General features: G+C 42.1%; 4 protein-coding genes across 7 annotated transcripts in view; 2 read left to right on the plus strand and 2 right to left on the minus strand.

Moving 5' to 3' along the window:
- The first annotated feature begins 1480 nt into the window (after nt 1–1480).
- Nucleotides 1481–5199, plus strand: chp2 (calcineurin-like EF-hand protein 2). Of its 2 annotated transcripts, none has more exons than XM_014213712.3 (7): nt 1481–1765; nt 2381–2453; nt 2561–2641; nt 2915–3039; nt 3148–3209; nt 3581–3703; nt 3952–5199. In XM_014213712.3, exons 1-7 carry the CDS (start codon nt 1699–1701, stop codon nt 4003–4005), a joined length of 585 nt encoding a protein of 194 aa, XP_014069187.2. In that variant the 5' UTR covers nt 1481–1698; the 3' UTR covers nt 4006–5199.
- Nucleotides 5110–8441, minus strand: cox7a1 (cytochrome c oxidase subunit 7A1). The gene is made up of 4 exons (XM_014214087.3): nt 8042–8441; nt 5904–5990; nt 5379–5463; nt 5110–5265 (listed from the first exon to the last, which is right to left on the minus strand). Exons 1-4 carry the CDS (start codon nt 8054–8056, stop codon nt 5210–5212), a joined length of 243 nt encoding a protein of 80 aa, XP_014069562.2. The 5' UTR covers nt 8057–8441; the 3' UTR covers nt 5110–5209.
- Nucleotides 8442–8592: 151 nt separating this feature from the next.
- Nucleotides 8593–13722, plus strand: rnaset2l (ribonuclease T2, like). The gene is made up of 10 exons (NM_001140972.1): nt 8593–8638; nt 8994–9097; nt 9439–9496; nt 9589–9656; nt 9787–9844; nt 9927–9994; nt 12206–12319; nt 12440–12488; nt 12925–13005; nt 13300–13722. Exons 2-10 carry the CDS (start codon nt 9006–9008, stop codon nt 13495–13497), a joined length of 786 nt encoding a protein of 261 aa, NP_001134444.1. The 5' UTR covers nt 8593–8638; nt 8994–9005; the 3' UTR covers nt 13498–13722.
- A 45-nt stretch (nt 13723–13767) lies between these two features.
- LOC106612680 (transcription elongation factor SPT5) overlaps nt 13768–24275 on the minus strand; it is a 28454-nt gene continuing 17946 nt past the window's right edge. For 2 of the 3 annotated variants that reach the window (XM_082956186.1, XM_082956185.1), the window contains 9 exons: nt 24096–24206; nt 23532–23634; nt 23288–23415; nt 23073–23178; nt 22720–22878; nt 22395–22563; nt 17815–18018; nt 14306–14401; nt 13768–14173 (listed from right to left, as the gene is read on the minus strand). In XM_082956186.1, coding sequence (XP_082812312.1) covers nt 14033–14173; nt 14306–14401; nt 17815–18018; nt 22395–22563; nt 22720–22878; nt 23073–23178; nt 23288–23415; nt 23532–23634; nt 24096–24206 — 1217 coding nt within the window. In that variant the 3' untranslated portion in view covers nt 13768–14032. Of the gene's footprint in view, nt 14174–14305; nt 14402–15350; nt 16640–17814; nt 18019–22394; nt 22564–22719; nt 22879–23072; nt 23179–23287; nt 23416–23531; nt 23635–24095; nt 24207–24275 lie in introns of all 3 variants that reach the window. The other variant, XR_014378874.1, reaches the window with a different exon arrangement.

The following is a 24275-nucleotide window of genomic DNA, read 5'->3' on the forward strand; positions in this document are numbered from 1 at the left end:
GTGAGACCGTGAGACGCACCACATTGCGTATCCAGCCCTATAAATGCCTTTCTTTTCCGGAAAAACATGATTCAGCTACAAAGGAAACATGTTTATTTATGATAGATGTTTGTGGACAGAAAAAAGGCATTGATTTGTTTGTTTTGTTATTAGTGTTGACATTTGGTGTGAGTAGGCCTACTAAAATGTTCTTGATGTTGTCAGCTATCTTTCTAGCCCACAAATGCTTTTTAATGGTTCAAATGTAAAGGTCAGCAAAGAGAATGATTCAAGTCTTGGGCTATTTAAATACATGAGCAAGGCAAGCATCACAGCTGCCAGTAATGTAAACAAATTCAAACCGTTGCTAACAAATTATCAGCTATTTTTATTTATCCTTTATTGAACTCGGCAAGACGACACTGGGCCAATTGTGCGCCGCCCTATGAGACTCCCAATCACAGCCGGTTGTGATACAGCCTGGAATCAAACCAGGGTCTGTAGTGACACCTCTAGCATGAGATGCAGTGCCTTAGACCGCTGCGCCACTCAGGAGCAAGGATCCAGGATGCACAAATTGTATGTTTTTGTTGATGAAGAGAAAGACCCTTCATTTTGTTGATGTGGAAACCTGTTGCCTAGAAGTTATATAAATATGAATAATTTTGAACATTATAGATCGGGATTTTATAGCACCAGGTTCATTCAGAAGGAACAGTTTTTGAGTCCCATGGACTATTATCTAATAACGGTTGTGGAAAAGTAGTATGCAGGAAATGCAGAGCAGTTCACTGACTCATGATACACAAACCAGCTTTCCAACTGATAACTGATAACGGTCAGAGCTGACCCATACTATAACTAGACTACTCACAATGCACACGTTGTCCTACTCAGTAGTAGCCTCTGTTTCCTTGCTATCTGAAAGGGATGGTGCCATCTAGTGTCAAAGGACCACTATAACAGCGTCTGCAAAGCATGTTTGATTTGCATGTAATACATTGTATTGGACAGTATAGTGATGGTCGGGCTATACGGGAGTATACAGGCTAGTAGCCTATTATAATCATTAGGTTAAAGGTTCCATTATGTTGGTAGCAAGCTATTAGGGATGATATAAGGCCTCCCGAGTGGCGCAGCGGTGTAATGTGCTGCATCTCAGTGCAAGAGGCATCACTACAGTCCATGGTTTGAATCCAGGCTGTATCACATGGCTGTGATAGGGAGTCCTATAGGGTGGTGCACAATTGGCCAAGAACAAATAATTTGTTCTTCACTGACTTGCCTAGTTAAATAAAGGTTACGTTTACGTATATTAATCAAAGATCCACTTTGCTATATATAATGCTATCCATGTTGGATAGTAAATCCAGGCTATGGATAGAATTCTATATCATTCTTGGAGATCTGTTTTAGGAACAGACTGAATTTGAATGTGTGTTCTTGAAAACATATAAATCACGACCCCATTGGTCATTTGAACCCCTTGGTTGAACTTCCGTTGGGTAGATATGATGTCTGTCATTAGCCCTGAACTGCCTGACTTGACGTTCAATAAACCCTTGCTCTAGTCGAGGATACTAACGTTTATTTCATAGCTACACTCGTTTATCATTTCTAAACAACAGGCAATGGGAAGTTAACAGGAAAATTTGAAGTTCCGGGATCTGACGTTTATTTATCGAGTGAATCAGATGTTATTGTTTTTTTTCTGTGGAAATGGGCTCGACAAACTCCACCCTGTCAAAAATTCCAAACGTCGAAGAATTAATGCAAGAAACGGGTTGTAAGTTCTCCGATGGGTAGGACTGTAATTTAGGCTATTATAAAAAATGTATTGAGATTGTCATGATTATACAATGACTTTATAGTTTATGCCAAATTCGAAGACAAATCGTTGAGTGGGCGTATAACGGATTTCATTATAGACGTTATTGTGACAGCTGTATGGAGCCCAGCTTTTCTTTTGATTCTATTGTATTTTTTCATCAAAGTTTTAAAGCGCAGATAAGTTGAAATGCGTGGAAATTATGAATCGCTTTTGCAACCATAAGATTGATGCTTGACAGATGCGCAAATTGCGCGCGCAACTTTGGCTGACCAAAATAAGCATGCGTCTTACCCAACCAAATACAGTATTGGATGTCTAAGCTTTCAACAGAGTTATATTGACAAATACATATGGCTTTGAGAAGTTGTAGGTAAATTAATAATTTGGCCTTTAAGCTACTTTTATAAATGCTTGAATAATTCATGGAGTGTTTGCTTGAGTGGTATCCAGAGCAATGAACTGGCCTCTATATGGTTATTGCATATATTGATTAAATTATTTGGTGGCCACAGTCCTGCCCCATTACTAATAGCATGAATCTATGGTTCTCTTGTTTTCTCTTTATCATAGTCACCCCTGCACACATTGTTCGACTTTATGACCGCTTCGAAGCATTGGACAAGGAGAAGACAGGCCATCTCCGGTAAGTGGTGGGACCATGTCAGCTTTATGGAGTTGACTAAAACAGTGCATTTCAGAATAACTTATGTCTGAATGTCTTGTCTTTGTTTTATCCCCATTACTGTGAAGCCCACAGGATTTTGGAGCCATTAATAGGTTGGCGATGAACCCCATCGGGGATCGGATCATTGGGGCTTTCTTCTCTCCAGGGTATAGAACAACATTTCTTACATGTTTGAGTAACATTATTGACTTGATAACCTCACCAATGAAGGTTAATGTCAATTTTCAGCTGTAATAGAAAAGTCCATTCTTTTTGTAGGTCTCCTTAAAACAACAGAGCACAATCAACAAGACTAAATATTTATTCAACTTCAGTTGATTCTGTGCACCATTTATTTTTATTTTTTAAATAAAATGTCCATGTACCCTGTACTTTTGGAATGTAAGTGGGTTCTCGTCTTAAAAGAATATCTCTCTCAGACAGGAAACGGTGGACTTCCACTCCTTTGTGAGGATCCTGGCCCACTTCCGGCCTGCGGACGAAAAACGTCCCAAAGATCCCAGTATGCCTGAACCTGTCAACAGTAGGACCAGTAAACTCAAGTGTGAGTCCTCTGTCAGATTTTTTTTTTTTTTGTGGTTGACTCAAAATAGATTTTAGCAATCAAATTCAACTCAGTCAGTTCTTCCCTGATTTTTCTCTTTCCTTTTAGTTGCTTTCCAACTATATGACCAGGACAAGGATGGCAAAATCTCCAGAGCAGAGCTTCTACAGGTCTGTAATAACTGTTGGCTTTACTGACAATAATACTCTGTATGGTGAGCAACACAATATACCACCAATAGTTAGTGATGCAAATTGTTTCTTTGTTGTAAACCAGGTCTGGTATGCCCCAGCAATTGATGGCTAAAATGCCTACACCCTATACCAGAGGTATTCAAATCTTACACTATGAGGTCCGGAGCCTGCTAGTTTTCTGTTCTACCTGATAATGAATTGCACCCACCTGTTGTCCCTGGTCTAAATCAGTCCCTGATTAGAAGGGAACAATGAAAACAAGCAGTGGAACTGGCTTCAAGGTCGGGATTTGAATTTGAGGATCCTATAGAATGAAGCCCATTCTCCAATGGGTTTGGGATGTACAGGTGCTGCGGTCCATGCTGGAGATGCAGGTGACGGAGGAGCAGCTAGAGAGCATTGCCGACCGCACCATCCAGGAGGCTGACCTGGACAAGGATGATGCCATCTCCTTTGAGGAGTTCCGCAAGGTACCACCAGGAAGAGCTCTAACAATGACATATCAACATGAGCCATTGCAGCACAGTGCACCCAGAATACTAAGTCATACACATAGAAAATTATGCTGGCCATTTCTGTAGTCAAACAGCATACTGTACATTGTACGATGACAGTATTTTGCCTATCCTCTCATATTCAGTGGCTGCATAATGCTGTATTTGATTGTGATGTAATATACCAATTCCACCATTTGTCGGTCTATTCTTTTTCCCTACAGTCCCTGGAGAAGGTTAACATCGACCACAAGATGAGCATTCGCTTCCTGCGCTAGCTAGAGTGGTTGCATTGGGTCAACTGACCGTTCAGAGATGTAGCCCACTTTGTGTATACTCATCCCTCCATGGTAGAAACAAGGCTTCTGCAGGGAAATATAACTATATTACTGATTCTTTTAACTGGATGACTAACACTAAATACCTTAAATGACTGACTAATATGCTGTAACTTAATATGTTTACTGTATACTGGAGTATGGGGATCATGTACCAAAGTATAACTGCACTATAGGCCTAATGTATAATTACATAGTAACTGCTTTTATATAATACAGTAAAATGTAATTTAATAATTTGTTGTTGTTGCAGAACCTACAGTTTGAATTGGGTTCGTTTTTACAAGGGCAAACATAAGCTTTTATGAAGGGAAACCGATACCCGATACTTGAAGTTCACTCTTCCTTGTAACTTACAAGACTTGACTGCAATAAGTCTCTAGATGTAGCAGTCGTTGTCCAATTACACGGAACATGAGAACTATACATACGAGTATGAAAGTGATACAATATTTCTACAAATAAATATTTTTGTAAATTATATCATTCCTTTACTGAGTTGCTCATGAGGAGAAAAGGCCGTGAAAACTTAAGCTTTGCTATAATTGTGATTCAATATATTTGATTTAGAGAGAATGACAGTCCAACAAAACTAATGTCTACATTTTGACCCAGAGTAATGAAAGGGTCAGTTTGTGACTGACTGGATAGCATTGAACTAATGTGTGCCAAAATATATTTCTCAAATCTATGCATCTTTTTGTCAGAAACATGGAATCTTTAATTAAATAACCCTGTTGGTATTTGGGTGTAGTATATTTTGAAACTGATTTTCATATTTCAAGCATCAGTACAAAAAGCTAAATGATGTTACTGATTCAAATAGTCACACCTCTTGTTGCTATCTACGGCCATATAACACAGGGATATTTCCAAAGCTTGTTCCGTGTGAAATGTTCCTTCATTTCTCTGATTGAACACAGAGTGGCAGGAATAGATATTTTCACTGAGGTTAAGTGAATTAACACATGGGTGATAGAGGGAAATATTTGGTGGTTAACATTTACACACTGACTGACATTCAGGCTTGCCTTGAGACAGAGGCATAATGGAGAGATTTATTCTGTACAGAAATTGTACCATGACAGAAGTTCATAAAGTGGAATTGATTCAAACAATAAACACATGCATTAGCAGGGCTTCCTCATTTGCCCTTAGGCTGACAGGCACATAGAATCCAGAATAAGGAGTATCCAGTGCCTGGAAAGAACAGAAAGACACAATGATTAGAACATATGTGATACGGCATAGAAAACCAGCACCACAATACTCCAAATGTACAGAGTGTGTTGACGGAGGAATGTAACAGGTACCTGCGAGGGTGATGGTCATTGTTAGACGGTAGAGAAGGACATCAGTGGTCCCTCCCTTGATGTGGACTGGCAAGCCGTTGTCCGCCTGCAACCAAAGTCAGGGTTCAAATACCTATTCATGATCATGAATCATTGGAGGCTTTTATTGTAAGCCAAAAATAACTTTGTGATATGATAAAACCAGACTGAATTGCATTCCAGACCACTAATCTGAAGAACAGAACAATTATCCCCTCTGAGGTGCCAACCAACAATGGTAGATCTCAGGCGATTCATCAATCTTGCAACATGACACACACAGTAGATCCCAATCAGGTCAATGTTGCTCTAAAGTACTTGATTTAACATGTTCTGCAGACACTGATGAACGTTGTGATAAAGATGACTTTTGTCTGCTGCCAAAATCACATCTTGTTGACATTGTTGACCGCCAATAATCATCTAAATACACTGTTATTAAGACGCCTCTGGTTTTCTTGTTTGGGATTGTTTCTCATCCAGGTGTCCTAATGATGTCATGCTCACCTGGAATATCTTCTGATGATCTGGCACCTTGTTCTTCATCTGTTTGGTTGTTGTGCTGAAGGCTCTGGTAGCCAGCCGGGGCAGCTTCTGAAAGGATCACAGTCACAAAATCACCCATGTTACAAAGGATGTGAAAGCTAGATTGAAAATACAGGGTTTATACCAAAACATTCCTTTGCATCCCTTACAGCCAAATGTGCAAAACAAATTGGTTGGATTCTTGATGGGACATGCTGACTGAGCGGCTGAGGCTAGGTGCTGTTTTCATAGTGTTTCTAGTAGAATAAATCATTTGATAATAACATTAAATAGGGTGGCATTTACCTTTTTGATTCAACACCTGTTTTTCTACTTTCACTTTTGGAGGGATGTGATACTAGCCTGTTGTTTTCTGTAAGAGGAAAGAGCTATGGAATACTCTTTGGGTTACTCTTACTTCCCTCGCCGTTGAAATAGTGTTCGTCATGACAACAACTGTTATTGTATACAGTCTTGGCTATGAGAGGAAGTACCCCCTTCTAACTGTTTTAGACATTTTGAGTGGTTTGCATACACAAAAAAATGAGACAGTCGCAAACGTTCCTTTTTCTTTTCTTTCAACAGCATGCAGGGGGGAAATTATCCAGACTTTGAAGTGTGTATCACCTTCTTCACTATGTTTTAGACCTTCTGAGTGAATATACAATTTTGGCATCTTAGATACGCTTTCCATCCAAAGTGATGCTAGTATCAAAGACAGCTGGGTTGTCACATCAAATATGCTTGATTAAATCAACATCCTCCAAGATACAAAAACCAACCAAAAGCCTTCTCTGTTAACAAGGCAGAGATTCAACTTCCTTTGACAGATAATCTGTCACTCCTAATGAAATATGAAATCAGAGCGATATTCTTTCGATATTCTGTAAAAGGACACTGTCAAGTGCATACCGGTATTTAACCATTATTGTCAATTAGATAATCAGTTGAAAATCAGGGTCAACCCATACCATTGGTTCTGACCCATTATGTATATTATAACAGGACTATTTCATCACTGGGGACTTGTGTTCTGAAAGAAAGTCATCTCTTTTCAAGTTTTTAATCTATTGGTCTTGGTATCAGGTAAACATTCTCTGTGAGGTCAATCTCTTACTACTTTTTACTATCACCGGCAAAACCTTTTAATTTCATTGAAGACCATTTCGTATACTTGTGTTGACTTGGGTTCTGTCCCTTTAAGAGAACTGTGCCACAGTGTAATATCTACCAAGGTCAAATTGGGGGCCTGAACCAGCAGGGCGAGAACTGGCATTGCTGCCAGCCAATGACTGCCACTCAACCTGTGACCTCAACCAATTAGATGGAGGGAGAGAGGAACATTAAACCCTTCCCCTTGAACTGAATTCCATGTGTGTGTGTGTGTATACGTGTGTGCGTACGTATGTGTAAGCTATATGTGGACACGGCACAGTTTGCTTAGAGAAATCATAAAGGACCGATAGAGGAAATGTGAATCAATAAAAATATACAAGACTAATATACCATCGCATTTTTCCACCTCACCTCACCGAGAAGAGAGAGGGATGTAGTTAAAACGATATGACCTCTCAGTAGGAGCTTGTAAACTACATATTTTAAAAGATCAATAAGACTCAGTTTTGTATTCCATTTTCGTCTGAATGACAATATGAGTCCAGTACGACCTCACAGAGAGATCATCTAGACAGATAGTAATATATCCCTGTAACTGCATTTCTCTAGAATGACATCAGAATCTCCTGGGACCACCCTTCTTGTTTTACTATCTAAAGTGGCTTATATGCTGGCCTTACTCTCAGTCGACCACCGGGGCAGAGACGAGGCCTGCAACAGGTTATTTGAGGCCATAGTCCGTCTAACTTATCCCCCACACACACTGGAATGTATTTGTTTATTTAATACTTAGCAACAAGTAATCAGGAAGACAGATATCACTACAAATTTTGCCTTCTACTCTCCACATTAATAAAAGGTGGTACAAAGGTCAGTCCAACTGTACTTCTCTTTCCAAATAAGATCCAAGAATCTATAAATAATATTTAAACTCTTTTTATGATTGAGATTACTACTGGCAGCAAAGAGAACAGAAACATTTTGAAAAAGTGTTATTTTTTTACCAGTAGGTGATTCATGGTGGAGGGTGTACTCAGTGTGAAGCCTCTTGCTGCTTGTCTAGCCGTGGCCTGTTCAAGGGCGCAGTCACATATTGCAGCATTTCTGAATGGGAGCCAAACTATGGTCACCAGGAGAGTACAAACTCTGCTCAAGCCTTCCCTCCAATGGTCTACAATTGCTTCTTTGGTAGCCGTTGTTCACATTGATTTCTGCTCTCACACATCATTAAATATACATATGTTTATTTGAATTCAAATGAAAAAAATGTATGTGGAAATTGTATGCTGCTCATTGACAGTTTGTAGTTAGGAGATCTCATTCCTGTATTTGCGTCGTTCTAATGCATTCACTTGTTTTCAGCGCACACCGTCCATCTTCCAGTTGTGTGAATAATATTCTAAAAGAGTCTCAAAGCTAGACACTCTTAGTTTCATTTCTGTGTTGAGGTCCTCAGAAAGAGGAACTGAGTCTGTTGTCTAACCTCTCCCCAGCTGTGATCATGAGATCAGGCAAACAGAGAGTTTTGGTTAAGCATTTTTCTCACATTAGCAGGGAACTGTCATTGTAGATCAGTCACACATGATCAGTCACTCTCTCTGGTAAGTCTCAAAACACATTTGTTATAGTTGTTCTATAGGGTTTGTGCACGTTGTTGATGTTTATAGGCATACGTGTATGGCTCTAGCTGTACTTGTTTGTAGTTAGAGATGTAAACAAAGATAGTAAGATTTAGCAAAGTGTAGACAAGCCCTGACTCAACAGTAAGGCATGCACATGTGAAATGTACAATACCTCTTCAACTGGCATCTAACACAAGATGTTAGCACATCATTTGTTATGACATTTCTATGAATTGACTAGTTTGCAGTTTCTTTAATGTTTATGAGAACAACATACTTCACACTTTTTTTCACATGCAATTGTAGCCAATATATTTATGTCACACACTCCTAGACTAGCATCAATATGCTTTCACCAGTGCTGCTCATGGTGGCCTTGCTGACTGTCCTTACCGTCACCATGGAGTCTGACCACTGGATAACAGACCAGCAGGAAAAGTAAGATTGCGATCTTGCATTGTAAATACTTCAATCCAACAGTGAAATGTAGATCGATCAAGTGCAGAAGTTGGACTTTTCCATTTAAGTCTAGTTATTTTCAACTTCTATAGTACATGTTTATTTTTGACTATAATACCATCTTTTGGGACAAGTATAGTTGCATGTCAATCAAATCAATCAAATGTATTTATAAAGCCCTTCTTACATCAGCTGATGTCACAAAGTGCTGTACAGAAACCCAGCCTAAATGTGCATCTATCGTGAGTGTGATGTACTGTTATGTTGAAATATGAAATAGTCTTGGGCATGAGGATACAGAATCCTTCTATCTCTCCCAGGTTCTGTACATGGCAGTGTTTGAAGTTTACTCTGCAGTGGCCTGGGAGCTTCTGTTTGGTGAGTTCAACCTCTTCTCCATAGCACCTCATCATCCTCATCGTCATCAATCACCCATTCTTGTTATTCTAACTCACTCTAACTCTGCACAGGGTCTAAAGAATTCATCACAATGCAGAATACCTCCAAACATCCAGACCTGGACTATCCATGGACTGTGGTAAAAAATGAATTATATATACCCATTAATTTTTGTAATTCCCCATCAGAATAAAACCTTTTGACTGATCTTAATAAACTGAATGAGAATGACAATTCATATCTGATCACTTTTCGTTTTTTTGACCTAGGCCTTTGAAAGCTCATACATGTTGTCTCTGCTGGCCAATATTCCACTCTGACCTCAAGGTAAAACATGTCTCTGGTTACAGTCACCATTGAAGGACAATGAAGAATCTGTGTGTTCAGAAGACATCCCTCTTTCTTTCAGGAACTGGACCCTGAACTCTCTCAACTTTGGCCATCCCTACTCAAGACCCAATCCAGTTTTCTCTTCTGGTAAGAGGCAGGATGGGGGTCAATTTACAATTGAAGTACATGTTTCACATACGTAGCTTCTCCTTTTCAGTTTATTGAGAAGTCATTTAAAAAGAGATGGCCTTTTTTAAATGATTGAACTGGAATGTCAATTTCCTTCCTGAATTGACTGGCTTCAATTCGAATTGACTCCAACCCAGGTAAAAGGTCTACTTACCAAATTTGTTTCTTCAACTTTTACACTACCTGTTCCACCATCTGTCTCTAATATACAGGGCATTCAGAAATGATTCAGACCCCTTGACTTTTCCACATTTTGTTACATTACAAACTTATTCTAAAATGTATTCAATAGTTTTTTCCCCCTCATCAATCTACACACAATATCCCATAATGATAAAGCACCAACAGGTTTCTAGATTTTTTTTCAAATGTATTCAAAATAATAAAAAAAGAAATATCACATTTACATAAGTATTCAGACGCTTTACTCAGTACTTGGCGGAAGCACCTTTGGCAGTGATTACAGCCTCGAGTCTTCTTGGGTATGACGCTACAAGCTTGGCACACCTGTATTTGGAGAGTTTCGCCCATTCTTCTCTACAAATCCTCTCAAGCTCTGTCAGGTTGGATGGGGAGTGTCTCTGCACAGCTATTTTCAGGTCTCTCCAGAGATATTGGATTGGTTCAAGTCCAGGCACTGGCTGGGCCACTTAAGGAGATTCAGACTTGTCCCGATGCCACTCCTGCGTTGTCTTGGCTGTGTGCTCAGGGTCATTGTCCCATTGGAAGGTGAACCTTCACCCCAGTCTGAGGTCCTGAGCGCTCTGGAGCAGGTTTTCATCAAGGATCGCTCTGTACTTTGCTCTGTTCATCTTTCCCTCAATCCTGACTAGTCTCCCAGTCCCTGAAAAACATCCACACAGCATGATGCTGCCATCACCATGCTTCACCGTAGGGATAGTGCCAGGTTTCCTCCAGATGTGACGCTTGGCATTCAGGCAAAATAATTCTATCTTGTTTATCATGGTACTTCCAGATATGTCCTTTAGTGGCTTCTCTGACCACTCTACCTACCATAAATCCCTGATTGGTGGAGTACTGCAGAGATGGTTGTCCTTCTGGAAGGTTCTCCCATCTCCACAGAGGAACTCTGGAGCTCTGTCAGAGTGACCATCGGGTTCTTGGTCACCTTCCTGACCAAGGCCCTTTTCACTCGATTGATCAGTTTGGCCGGGCGGCTAGCTCTAGGAAGAGTATTGGTGGTTCCAAACTTCTTCAATTTAAGAATGATGGAGGCCACTGTGTTCTTGTGGACCTTCAATGCTGCAGAAATGTTTTGGTACCCTTCCCCAGATCTGTGCCTTGACACAATCCTGTCTCGGAGCTCTACGGACAATTCCTTCGACCTCATGGCTTGGTTTTTGCTCTGACATACATTGTCAACTGTGGGACCTTATTTGGGGTGGCAGGGTAGCCTAGTGGTTAGAGTGTTGGACTAGTAACTGCTAGGTTGCAAGTTCAAATCCCTGAGCTGACAAGGTACAAATCTGTTGTTCTGCCCCTGAACAAGGCAATTAACCCACTATTCCTAGGCTGTCATTGAAAATAAGAATTTGTTGCCTAGTTAAATAAAGGAAAAATAAATTTAGGTTTGTGTCTTTCCAAATCATGTCCAATCAATTGAATTTACCACAGGTGGATTCCAATCAAGTTGCCTACTTAAATAAAGGAAAAATAAATTTAGACAGGTTTGTGTCTTTCCAAATCATGTCCAATCAATTGAATTTACCACAGGTGGATTCCAATCAAGTTGTTGATAACATCTCAATGATGATCAATGGAAACAGGATGCACCTGAGCACAATTTTGAGTCTCATAGCAAAGGGCCTGAATACTTATGTAAATAAGGTATTTTTCTTTTTACATTTACACAAATTGCTCAAATAATGTTTTCGCTGTGTTATTATGGGGTATTGTGTGTTGAGTGAACAGGGGAAAAATAATTTGATCCATTTTAGAATGAGGCTGTAGCGTAACAAAATGTGGAAAAAGTTAAGGGGTCTGAATACTTTCCAAATGCAATACATAATTTTCTCTGTTAGATTGACTGGAAAGGTTCAGAGGTCCCCACAGAATAAAAGTTATTACTGTATTCCGGTTCACAGAATAAAAGGTGTTAGAGCTGCATAGCAGAGCGTGTCACTGAATGTCCCTGTGTTTCTACAACAGGAAAGATGAATGGATCAAACATGGCTCTTGTGCTGCTTGTGTGGAGGGCATGAACTCTCCCTTGCGTTACTTCCAGATATGTCTGAAACTACGCGGGCGCTTCGATATTGACCGGTCAGACCCACTGTTCACATTCACAAACCTAACCTGCCTGTTTCACCATTACACATAGTCAAACCTCTTGTTGACGGCTTTTATCCTGGCTAAGCTACCTGTTCTCCGCCCGTTATTCAGAGCCTTGGAGGACGCAGGCATAAAGCCCTCCTGTAACCAGTCTTATCCAGTAGGTAGTCACTATCACCTTGGGGAAGGGTTAAGAGACATCTATAGGCATGCATTGTGGGCTTTACAGAAACTAAACTACAATGCTTTTCATGTACCATTATCTGGATGTACAGACTGAGACATGGGGTGGCAGCGTAGCCTAGTGGTTAGAGTGTTGGACTAGTAACTGAAAGGTTGCAAGTTCAAATCCCTGAGCTGACAAAGTACAAATCTGTTGTTCTGCCCCTGAACAAGGTAGTTAACCTAGGGTGCCATTGAAAATAAGTATTTGTTCTTAACTGACTTGCCTAGTTAAATAAAGGTAAAATTTAAAAAAACTACATTGAAGGCTTTTTGCAGCATGGGTTTCAGTAGGATCTTATAAAATTGAACTTAAGTTTACATGGATGATGAAACTTGAATTCAGTTACTGCATTGTTCTGCCATCTGTTCAGTACGATAAAGTCAACCATGCTCTGGCCCCAGTCATTGGAGATGACCCCAACGTCCAGATTCAGTGTATAAATGATGAAAAGGTAAGCTAACAGCTAGGTAACAATCCCTAGCCTGAGTGCCTGTCTGCTCCATCATGCCAGCTCCTTGTCACTGTGTCATGCCAAACTGTTTGGAGTAGGCAAGTGCAAAAACAAATCTGGAACCAAGCTAGAGTCACTGTGGTATTGTATCAAACCACACATTATAACCACTTGAGAGTTCTGTTTGCCTTTGGTGTAATTTGGCAGTGGCATTGATGCTTCCAAGATTTTGCAGATGTAGAGAAACAGTTTATTTGTGGGCATGTAAATGGAATCCCCCATCACTTCCCTCAGGGACGAGAAGTATTGGTCCAGGTGAAGATCCCTCTGTCTCAAAACCTCACCCTTGGATGTCATCACAAAGAGGACCAGGGAGCTGAACCAGAACCTACCCAGCTCTGGCACACCTTTCCTGGGCACCCCTGTCCACAGGACTCCCCTGTCTTTTACTTCCCTATAAAACACGACCGCCCACACCAGCCATGTGACTAGTGTTATGTCTGCCTTCACCACAGACGGGGCTGCCATGCCTGCTGGCTTAACCTAATGATAAGCAAGTTCTTGAATTGCAGGGCTCACATCTGACACAGATTACATTTAAGGCACTCATGTCATACGCAGGCACTTTATGTCCTTTAAGTATTTTTCTTTTGCAAACATGCTTTTGGTGAGTCCAAATATACATTTTGTAGGCAAAATAAATGAGTATTTTAAAGCACCTTATTGTTGCGTATATACAAAATGTTTATCTAAGACACAGCGCAACAGTTAACATTTAATTGACACTGTACACACATAACCAAAAGGTAGTTTCTATAACAAAAAAGTAAAGCATAGACAGAAATTACAACCACAGAGCACTAAAAACCAATGGGAGTTCACTAACAGCACAAGTTTGACTGAAAAAATTTTTTACGGACAATTTTAATCTTTGATAGTGAACACGGGGGCACATATTCTGCTTGTTTTGAGTGACGCTGCTTTGCAGTGAGGGCGTGTTGTGGGCGTGAGGTTGGGGTGTGATGGCTCAGAGCTCCAGCTTGCCCAGGAAGCGGAGGTTGAGAATCTTCAGCTGGTCATCCAGCTCCATCCTGACGATGCCGTCGTCCCCGTCAATACTCAGTAGAATCCCCGTGGCCTCGCGGTCCTCCCCTAGAATCACCTTCACCTGGAGAGAGGCACCACAGACAACAGATGACACACCAAGAGCAGCCAGAGCCTTATGAACCCAAAGAACCATGCATCTGTCCACAGAGCTCTGAGTCCAGTGAAGAGGTGCTGTGGTGAGAAACAGCCTTACCTTGTTGTTCTTAGTTGGGGTGACAGGCTCCAGGTGTTCACTGGAGATGCTCACCACCTTCTCTGTGTCCTGGAGGAAGACGGAGCACATGCCACCCTGAGGAAGGAGAAGACGCATCAGGTCAATGATGGGAGTACTTGGCTCAGCACGTTCATGTTGTGTTTGATAGAACAAACTTGCCAACGTAACACATAGGTAAGACTAGTAAAAGTGGGGGGGAAATAAGACAAGATCCCTTAAATTCAACAAAACTCCAACTTGGGGGGGGGGGCTCTAATTTAACTATTCTATTGGTTTCTAGCATAATAAAAATAAGCAATTTAGCAAAAACTTTTATCCAAAGCGACTTAACACACACACACACACACACCACACACACAAAGATTAGTAGAATCTGTGTGGGTAGCTGGACAGGTAGGATGACTGACAGTGAGGATGAACAGGTGGTCACGGGTCAGGTGACAGAGGAATGGATGAGACTGAGGCAGGAATTCCTTTAACCATAAAGTGGTATATTTACTGAGTAGTCTGTGCTGCATAATAAAGGAAACAGAATAACGTGTATCCAATGAAATCCGTCATCACAAAGATCTAATCATAACAATCATTCATTGTTATCATTTAGGGAATTCAACAATCCAGTTAATTAATAAGTCAATAGGAATCGTCGGTGAGTAATTTAGGCTCGTAACTATTTATCATAAATCATGAAAGAATAATACAAACAGTGATCGGTTATTCAATCTATAAATCGCCATTAGTTGTATATCAGAGCCGATCAGTTCAACAAACAATTACTTTCTTATTTTACCCTTTCAAGTGTCTTCATGTGTACACGGAATTTCATTACATATTAACTATACCAATTGCATAATTGTCCTATTATGATCCGTAGGGCCGGAATCATTGACCATTCACATTAGACAAAATGTTTGAAGCGTGCGCTCCAAGCCACGCGATAATAACTTCAAACAACAACTGATGGCCCACTCTCCCGATCGCAACAGATAGTTCAGATGAAAGGTAACAGAGTCGGTGGACTTACGTGGATTCATGGACGCACAGAACTTCTGGATTTGACAGAGTGAAGGAAGAGAAAGCAGCGCGATCAGGCGATGGTGATCCTCCTTTTATGGAGTGGAGATCTGTCGGACATTTCCACCTGACCTAATTAAAGTGCCCCTGGCCCAGCTGAGTAAGTGGCAATGAATTAAAGGATTATTCCACCAACTCCATGGGCTTTTTCTACAGCCACCCCGGAAATTGGTTAATTTCCACACTCCTCAAAAAAGGCTCATTGCTCCCCGTCCTCTGTCATCTCAGGGAGAGGAATTAGTCGGGCAACTGGCCGGATATATGTCCGGTTCTTTACCTGGATCTCCACCGATCTAACACGACCATCGGTCCCAGGCATGATCTTAGTGATACGGCCCACAGGCCAGGAGGCTCGAGGCAGCTGAGGGTCCACCATCATTACGACTTGGCCAGTTTCCAGGCTGGCCATTTCTCTCCTCCATTTCCCTCTGTGCTGTAGACTTGGTAGGTAATCCCGAATGAGTCGGGCCCAGAAATGGTCAGCCAAGATCTGGCTGTGTCGCCACCGGCGCCTGCCAACGAGGTTGGTATCAGCGTACATGGCTTGAGGAAGTGATGCATCTCGGCGTCCCATCAAGAGCATATTCGGTGTAACCGGATCGGGGTCAGCGATGTCTGCAGAGAGATATCCCAAGGGTTTGGAGTTCAGAATCCCTTCCACCTCTATCAGGAAAGTCCGCAAGACAGTTTGGTCCCCCAGTACAACTCGTAAGGCCGTCTTTACAGATTTGATCTCTCGCTCCCATGTTCCCCCAAAATGAGGAGCTCCTGGAGGGTTAAATTTGAATGAGATTTGTTGGTCCATCAGCTGATCCTGGAGGCTGGGTTCCATGGCTTGGAAGGCTTCCTCTAACCTGGCTTCTCCTGCCTTGAAGTTTGTGCCTCTGTCAGCCAGGATCTCGTAGGGTTTCCCCCGTCGGGAGATAAACCGCCGTAGGGCCATGAGGAACGCTTCAGTATCCAAACTCTCCAGTAGGTCCAGGTGGACACATCTAGTGGTCAAACATTTGAATAGAATGCCCCAGCGCTTTTCCACTCGACGACCTAACTTGATCATCAAGGGGCCAAAGCAATCCACTCCTGTTGACCAGAAGGGTGGTTTGAGGAGGTGCAAGCGAGCAGGGGGTAAATCTGCCATTTTGGGCACTGTGGCTCTGGCCCGCCATCTCTGACATTCCACACAGGCGTATTGGTGCTTACGAATGGCTCCTCGTATTCCACCAACTCCATGGGCTTTTTCTACACACACAACACACACACCACACCACACACCACACATTTTACAAATGGGGGGCCCTGGGAATCGAACCCACAACTCGTGGTGGTGCAGGCGCCATGCTCTACCAACTGAGCCATAAAATGCTATTTTGTCCTGCTACAGCGGTAAATATATAAAATAAAAGCTTATTCCGAATGAAGCGAACTTCCCCACCTCTCCGTCATGGTTTAAACCAGTGACAGTTTCAAGTTGTTTCAGTCGCAGTAATCTCTTTACTCTGCCTCTCTCATGGTCTTGAGCTTTTGCTAGCAAACTCAGGAGACTCAGATGGCTGTATTTCAGCCCCTTTTCAGGTGTCGATTTTTCTTTTTACAAAAAAAAAAGTCCATTTATCAGCATCAATTAATGCAAGTTACAACAGTGTCATTACACTGATGTTATGTAAAATGTTTCTTTCTGTTCATTAAATGTTAGGTGCACTGTTTGGATACTGGAATTATTTTGGAATGGATGAACTTGTGCAGGTAGCCTACTTTTTGAGGTGATTTGACAGTCAGATGAAAACACGACAGGTTGTGTTCACGTCACATTAAAAAAAGGTAATACATTTTTACCATTAAAATACATGTCTTTACCATTAGGCATAAAAAAAATATATATTCCCCCATTCTGTATGGTTTGTATTGGTTACATCAAAAGGCAATGGGAGACCAAATATGAGGGATGATACAGCATATACCCAACATTTGGTATATCATTGGTCACGGACGTTACACATATACAGTGCATTCAGAAAGTATTCAGACCCCTTGACTTTTTCCACATTGTTATGTTACAGCCTTATTCTAAAATGTATTAAATTGTTTTTGTTCCCCTCAATCTACCCAAGATACGACAACTGTGTTGCTCCATCTTGGCAGTGTCTCCTTTCTTCCATCTACAGGCCAAAAAGGAGCCGTTACTGTCAGGAATCCAGAGTTCATTTCTACTCAAATGACTACATACCATTTTGGTTATGGGAGACAAATCAACATTTCTATACAACTCTTTTTCCCTAAAAGGCAAAGTAATGTTCCCTCCATTTCAAACCAGACAGGAAACTTGGGTAACAAAGTAGAATTTAATCCATGAGAGCCTTTCTTCACCCCTGTAGCATCTAGGTACGTGGAGGAGTGGTGGGGTCTTTGCTACTCACCGTGACACTGCGGATGACGCCCGTCTGGTTAACCACCTGGCTGTCCAGGAAGGTGTCCTTAACGCGCACCAGGATGTCGGTGGTGACCCAGTCGCAGGAGGTCTGGTCGATGTTGGAGCCTGGGGTGTGGGGGTTGTAGCCGCCAGGGGAGGGGGCGCCGGGGGTCATGGGGCTGTAGCCTACCGGGCTGGGGCTCGGACTGGCCTGGGGTGGGACGACAGGAGAAAACAAAGATCAGGCCGATGGAACTTAGATTTGAAAGTGTTTCAACGATGCATCGTTCTGACAACAGCCAAAACACCACACAGAGAGAATGTTCGCTTAGTTGTTGAAGCACGTGTACATACCAATGGGACCAAAAGAAAGGCAATGCAGCTCTCTGATCAGCACTCTTTTCAAATCTTTATTTAGACACCTTAAAAAGGAAAACACTTCAAAAATATATTTGGGTATTTTTCATTAGTCCACTGTTAATACAGTCCCAAAATGTTTTGCATGCCAGTAGTCAAGATTTTGGACTTTCGAGAAGCAAAGTGTCACATCAATATGATGACGCAAAACGTATTTAAGCGAATGTTCTTTCTGCATGGTGTTTTGAGAAACACGTTAATCTTCAGCTCTTGTTGGAATGACGCGTCGTTAAAACACAGTGACGATTTTTCCTTTTAATGTAACATAATTATATGATCACCTATAGATGCTAACAGGCCTATTGAGGCGGCTTATTCTACAACAAAACACTAAATCACATATTTGGTATATCATTGTGCACGGTGTTACACATACACAGTGCATTCGGAAAGTATTCAGACCCTTTGACTTTTTCCACATTTTGTTATGTTACAGCCTTATTCTAAAATGGATTAAATCGTTTTTTTCCCCTCATCAATCTATGATACCCCATAATGACATAGTAGGTTTAGAAATGTTTGCAAATGTAAAAAATAAACCCTCTGGAAATATCACATTTACTTAAGTATTCAGACCCTTAACTCAGTACTTTGTTGAAGCACCTTTGGCAGCGATTACAGCCTCGAGTCTTCTTGGGCATGACGCTACAAGCTTGGCACACCTGTATTTGGAGAGTTTCTCCCATTCTTCTTTGCAGAACCTAACAAGCTCTGCCAGGTTCAAGTTCAGGCCCCTCAAGGACATTCAGAGACTTGTCCTGAAGCCACGCCTGCGTTGTCTTGGCTGTGTGCTTAGGGTCATTGTCCTGTTGGAAGGTGAACCGTCACCCCAGTCTGAGGCCCTTAACGCTCTGGAGCAGGTTTTCTTCGAGGACATCTTTGTACTCCGTTCATCTTTCCCGTGACCCTGACTAGTCTCCCAGTCCATGCCACTGAAAAACATCCCCACAGCATGATGCTTCCACCATGCTTCACCGTAGGGATGGTGCCAGGTTTCCTCCAGATGCGGTGCTTGTCATTCAGGCCAAAGAGTTCAATCTTGGTTTCATCAGATAATCTTGCTTTTCATGGTTTGAGAGTCTTTAGGTGCCTTCTGGCAAACTCCAAGCAGGCTGTCATGTGCCTTTAACTGAGGAGTGGCTTCCGTCTGGCCACTCTACCATAAAGGCCTGATTGGTGAAGTGCTACAGTGATGGGAGAACCTTCCAGAAGGACAACCATCTACACAGAGGAACTCTGGAGCACTGTCAGAGTGACCATCGGGTTCTTGCTCACCTCCTTGACCAAGGCCCTTCTCCCGATTGCCCAGTTTGGCCGGGCGGCCAGATCTAGGAAGAGTTGGTAGTTCTAAACTTCTTCCATTTAAGAATGACTACTTGGTAGTTCTAAACTTTTTCCATTTAAGAATGACGAAGGCCACTGTGTTCTTGGGGTTCTTCAATGCTTCAGAAATGTTTTGGTACCCTTCCCCAGATCTGTGCCTCGACACAATCCTGTCTCAGAGCTCTACGGACAATTCCTTCAACCTCATGGCTTGGTTTTTGCTCTGACATGCACTGTCAATTTAAGGAAATGTGAAAAAGGGAAGGGATCTGAATACTTTCCGAATGCCCTGTATATTGACGCAATAACTACATAAGCCTAGACTACAGTAGCCTAAAATTAGAACATGAAATTGATTTCAAAATACAGGCCTAGGTAGCCTACTGTATTTATCTTTTAACGCAGTCATCCCAGTTTGCATTTTAAACATCTTTTTCTAACTTTCACTTGTTTGAAACATTTGTGAAGACATTGGCAACTTTGTATTTGTAGTCAACTTCGTCCTGGGAGTTACCGGCGTTCAAAAAGATAGATAGAAATCTTGATTCTATGTTTAGCGGAGAACTGAGTATAAGGTGCTGTTGGAAATCGGCTAAACTTTGAACATTGAGATATTAAATAGATAGAGACAAAGCCTTGAATAGAAAGCGTTTGTAAAAAGCCAGAAGGCTTTGGAATGTGTTTGATGGAGGAGAGGAGAGCGATGTGTTGATATAGGGAAGACAGATGGATATCTGTGGATCAGGAGGTGAGGGGTGAGGTCAGTTCCCCTTAAGGGAGTAATCCGGGTTGCTATCTGGTCACCTTCTTTCCTGTGGAGCCATAAACTGTAAAGAGGAGTGTCTTAAGTAGGATGCATATAAACTGTGATGTCTGAAATGTTTAGCTGTCCGTTTTCAGCTGTACAGAACCTTTGGGAAGAATAAACTTGGTTAAAGCTTCTCTAGTGTCCGTGGGTTATTTACTCTGAAAAATAAGAACCTAACAGTGCCAAAAGGGCAACAAAGCATCTGGACCACTACAATAGCTGACACAGTCAGTAAATAACGAGCATTTTTAAGAGCAACTTCAATAACAATGGTTATGAGAAGCAGCTCGGAGATTAACGTTGCGCCTACGGAGGTTCTGATGAATTTAGCAGATTAGCCTCCAAACGTGTTTGATTGTAAAACTTTTCCCCCACATCACAGATCTGGGGAAGGGTAACATTGTATAAACCAACAGCACTAAGTCTTACTAGTATGAAAGGCAACACATCACACTGAAAGCTAAAACAGCGTATTGCAACACCCTTAAAGAGAAAGACATATGTCTGGGAAATAATATGAAGTGTGTGGCAGGGCTCGACATTAACGCTTGTCCAGAACAAGTAAAACATTTTATTTTTATAAATAAAATGGACAAGAATATACACTAAGTATACCCAACATTAGGAACACCTTCCTCATTTTGAGTTGTACCCCCCCTCCTCCCCCTAGCCTCAATTGGTCAGGGCATGGACTCTACAAGGTGTCAAAAGCGTTCCACAGGGATGCTGGCCCATGTTGACTCCAAAGCTTCACACAGTTGTCAAGTTGGCTGGGTGTCCTTTGGGTGGTGGACCATTCTTGATACACACGGGAAACGGTTGAGCGTGAAAAACGGTTGAGCGACACAAACCGGTGCGCCTGGCACCTACTACCATACCCCATTCAAAGGCACTTACATGTTTATTCATTCCCATTCACCCTTAAAATGGCACACACGTAATCCATGTCTCGATTTTTTCAAGGCTTAAAAATCCTTCTCCCGTTCATTTACACTGATTGTGACATCAATAAGGGATCATAGCTTTCACCTGGTCAGTCTGTCAGGGAAAGTGTTCTTAATGTTTTGTAAACTAAGTAAAAAAAAATGTAATCTACACTATCAAACAATTACTCAGATGAGAATTTGATCAGAGAAGCCAACATTGGAATACGTCACCCACCTTTAATCTGAGCAGATGCAGTCAGCATTTATAAAACTGTTTAACCATAAACTGAATTCTTCAAAACCTGTTTTGTCATTTTATGACACGTCTTGTTTCAAAGAAGCTTAGCCTAGCCAAAACACAACCATAGAAAATAATTCCCTCAACATTTATAAACTATTCATGTGTCATTGAAACCAGCACCTCTTATGTTCTATTGGTGGTTCCACAACTTTTTATAGTCCAGTACCCTTTCAAACAATCAACCTCCAGCAACGTACCCCCTCTAGCACCCCTCTCAAATGTTGTTTTTTGCCATCATTGTAAGCCTGCCACAGACACAATATACATTTATTAAACTTAAGAATGAGTGTGAATTTGTCCCGGCTCGTGGGAAGAAACAAAGAGCTCTTATAGGACCAGAGTACAAATAATATAATCAATAATTCTGCTCTTTATTTAACCATCTTACATATAAAACCTTATTTGTTCATTGAGTTTTGTGAATAACTCACCACAGGTTATTTTATATAGACAAAGTACTAGGTTGTAATTGTTTCAATATTTTTATAGGCTACCAAGGGTGGCCCACCATCCTCCAGGAGAGCCTTAAAGGGGCAGTGTTGTATTTTGAGACAGGCTTGAATATGCAAAGAGGCCAATGGGCAGAGTGTAGCCTACATTTTTCTATCTTTTCTCCATGGTAAAAAGACAGTAATGGATTTTCTTTTTTAAAGTAGTTCCGGGCATCATACAATGATGTAGAAATGGTGTTACAGACCATTTGTCTTTTTTTGGGACAAGTGACTTGAGCTTTCAGACAAGTAAAATTAAAAATCAACATCAGTCCTACTAAGTGGCAAAAAAAAACATATGTGAAGCGTGGTGGGTCTTACCTGGTATGCCATGGGTGAGGGGGTGGGGTGGTAGCTGGCTGGTGAGTGTGTGTTCTGGTAGCCCACTGGGCTGGGGGCCACCTGATGGTAGCTCTGGGGACTGGGGCTGGGTTGGTACGAGCCCTGTGGGGAGGGGGCAGTGTATGGCGAGTACTGTTCAGTGTTGTACCTGAGGAACACACACAGTCAGTGGACTTGGCTAGGACGGAGAGAATCAAACCCACCTTGAGCAGTTGGTCGTCACTGTAAAAGGGGCCTAGAGACATTGAAAAAGAGAGCAAACAGACAATGGAATACCATGTGTGTGTGTGTGTGTGAGACTCACATGGCTGGGGTGCCTGGGGTCTGGGGGTTGTACTGGGGATTGACCTGGGGCGAGGGCACCTCTGGGTAGCCAGGGGTCTGGGGGTTAGGCGTGCCCCCGTAGCCCTGAGGGGACGGCGAGGGCTCGTCATCATAACCAAACTCAAAGTCATCGTCCGCCCTGAAACAAGAGGAACAGGTTAAAGGCTGTTTCCAAAGTTATCCTATTAGGAAAACATTTTCAGGATCTGTAGAAAGTACAGAAAAATAGCTGTATTAACTTTGACAACTCTTGACCAGGCAAAGAAACCCTTATCAACCATAGAATGCTGAGGCACTTTCCCACATTTAGTTTTTTCCCCACATGTAGCCTACCTGGACGGTGTGTTGGGGTTGTTGGGGTCCCACGCTCCGCTCTGCCCCGGCGTCCTGCTCCCATCATGCAGCGGGGTCTGCGAGCCGTAGTGAGGTGTACGGCTCCCTGTGGGGAACAAGGATCACCACAATGAGAATAGTTATATTGCAGGTCATAGATATATATTCTGATTGAGGGCCATAGAGGTATTTCCTTGGTGGGGTGTCTCGCTCACCATCGTGTAAGGGGGTCTGAGAGCCATACATGGGGGTACGGGAGCCTGTCCCGTACATGGGGGTCTGGGAACCGTACATGGGAGTGCGTCCGTGGGTGGAAGTCATTCCTCCATGCCTCTTGGCTCCCCTGAATGTAACAAAAACAAGTCAACAGTAATTAACACTAAAAAGGTGAACTATTGCGTTAATATCACTGTGTTCACAATATATCATTGTAATAGATCCCTGATGATGTGAACGAACATTGTGGTGAGACGCTGTCGGTCCACAGAGATGGTCTGGCATGTCGAGTGCAGCTCCACTCTGGCTGTTGACTCGGTGGCATCCTTCACCACTCCAATGTACCCTGGGAAATAATAGCAAGGGTTAGGCCAAAAGATTCCCTATTGAGAATGATCCAAGTATTGAAAGTTCAACACCCACGGTGCAACAGCATCTTCTGCTAAATGTGTTTATTGTTCATTCTATGGCAGAGGACAACCCTATCTGGTTCACATGTGACCTGGTTCGGTCCTTTATCTGCATTCATAGCAAGAAAATCCTACTTGTGTGCATTCACATGCCTTGAAGTCATTGAGAACGCAGATTGGCTAATGGCAAACAAGCTGGGTTAACAATAAACTAAAAGTACAGCTATTAAGGTTGCAAAAAAAAAAAAAGTGTTCGAAAACATTTTGCTGTTGCATTTAAGTGTCAAAAATGCTGTTATTGAGATCATTTCAATAGTATGTTACATCAGATTTTAGCATGTGGGAGAAGTGAGAGCTTGGAGGTGATAGACGAGTTTCCAGCATTACACAGCATTACCCTTGTATGGTCCCTGGGAGATGTGGACGGTCTGTCCAATCAGGTCGTTGTCCCTCCTGCCCCGGCCACGCCCCATCTGTCCACCTCCTCCACCACCCCTCTGCTGCTGGCCTGAAGGAGAGGACAGGAGTTGTGTAATGCCTGTGGTCTGATAATTGTTATTTAGTGTTGTATCCTGCA

Source organism: Salmo salar, chromosome 09, assembly GCF_965601325.2.
Source record: "Salmo salar chromosome 09, fSalSal1, whole genome shotgun sequence".
Lineage (NCBI taxonomy): Eukaryota > Metazoa > Chordata > Actinopteri > Salmoniformes > Salmonidae > Salmo > Salmo salar.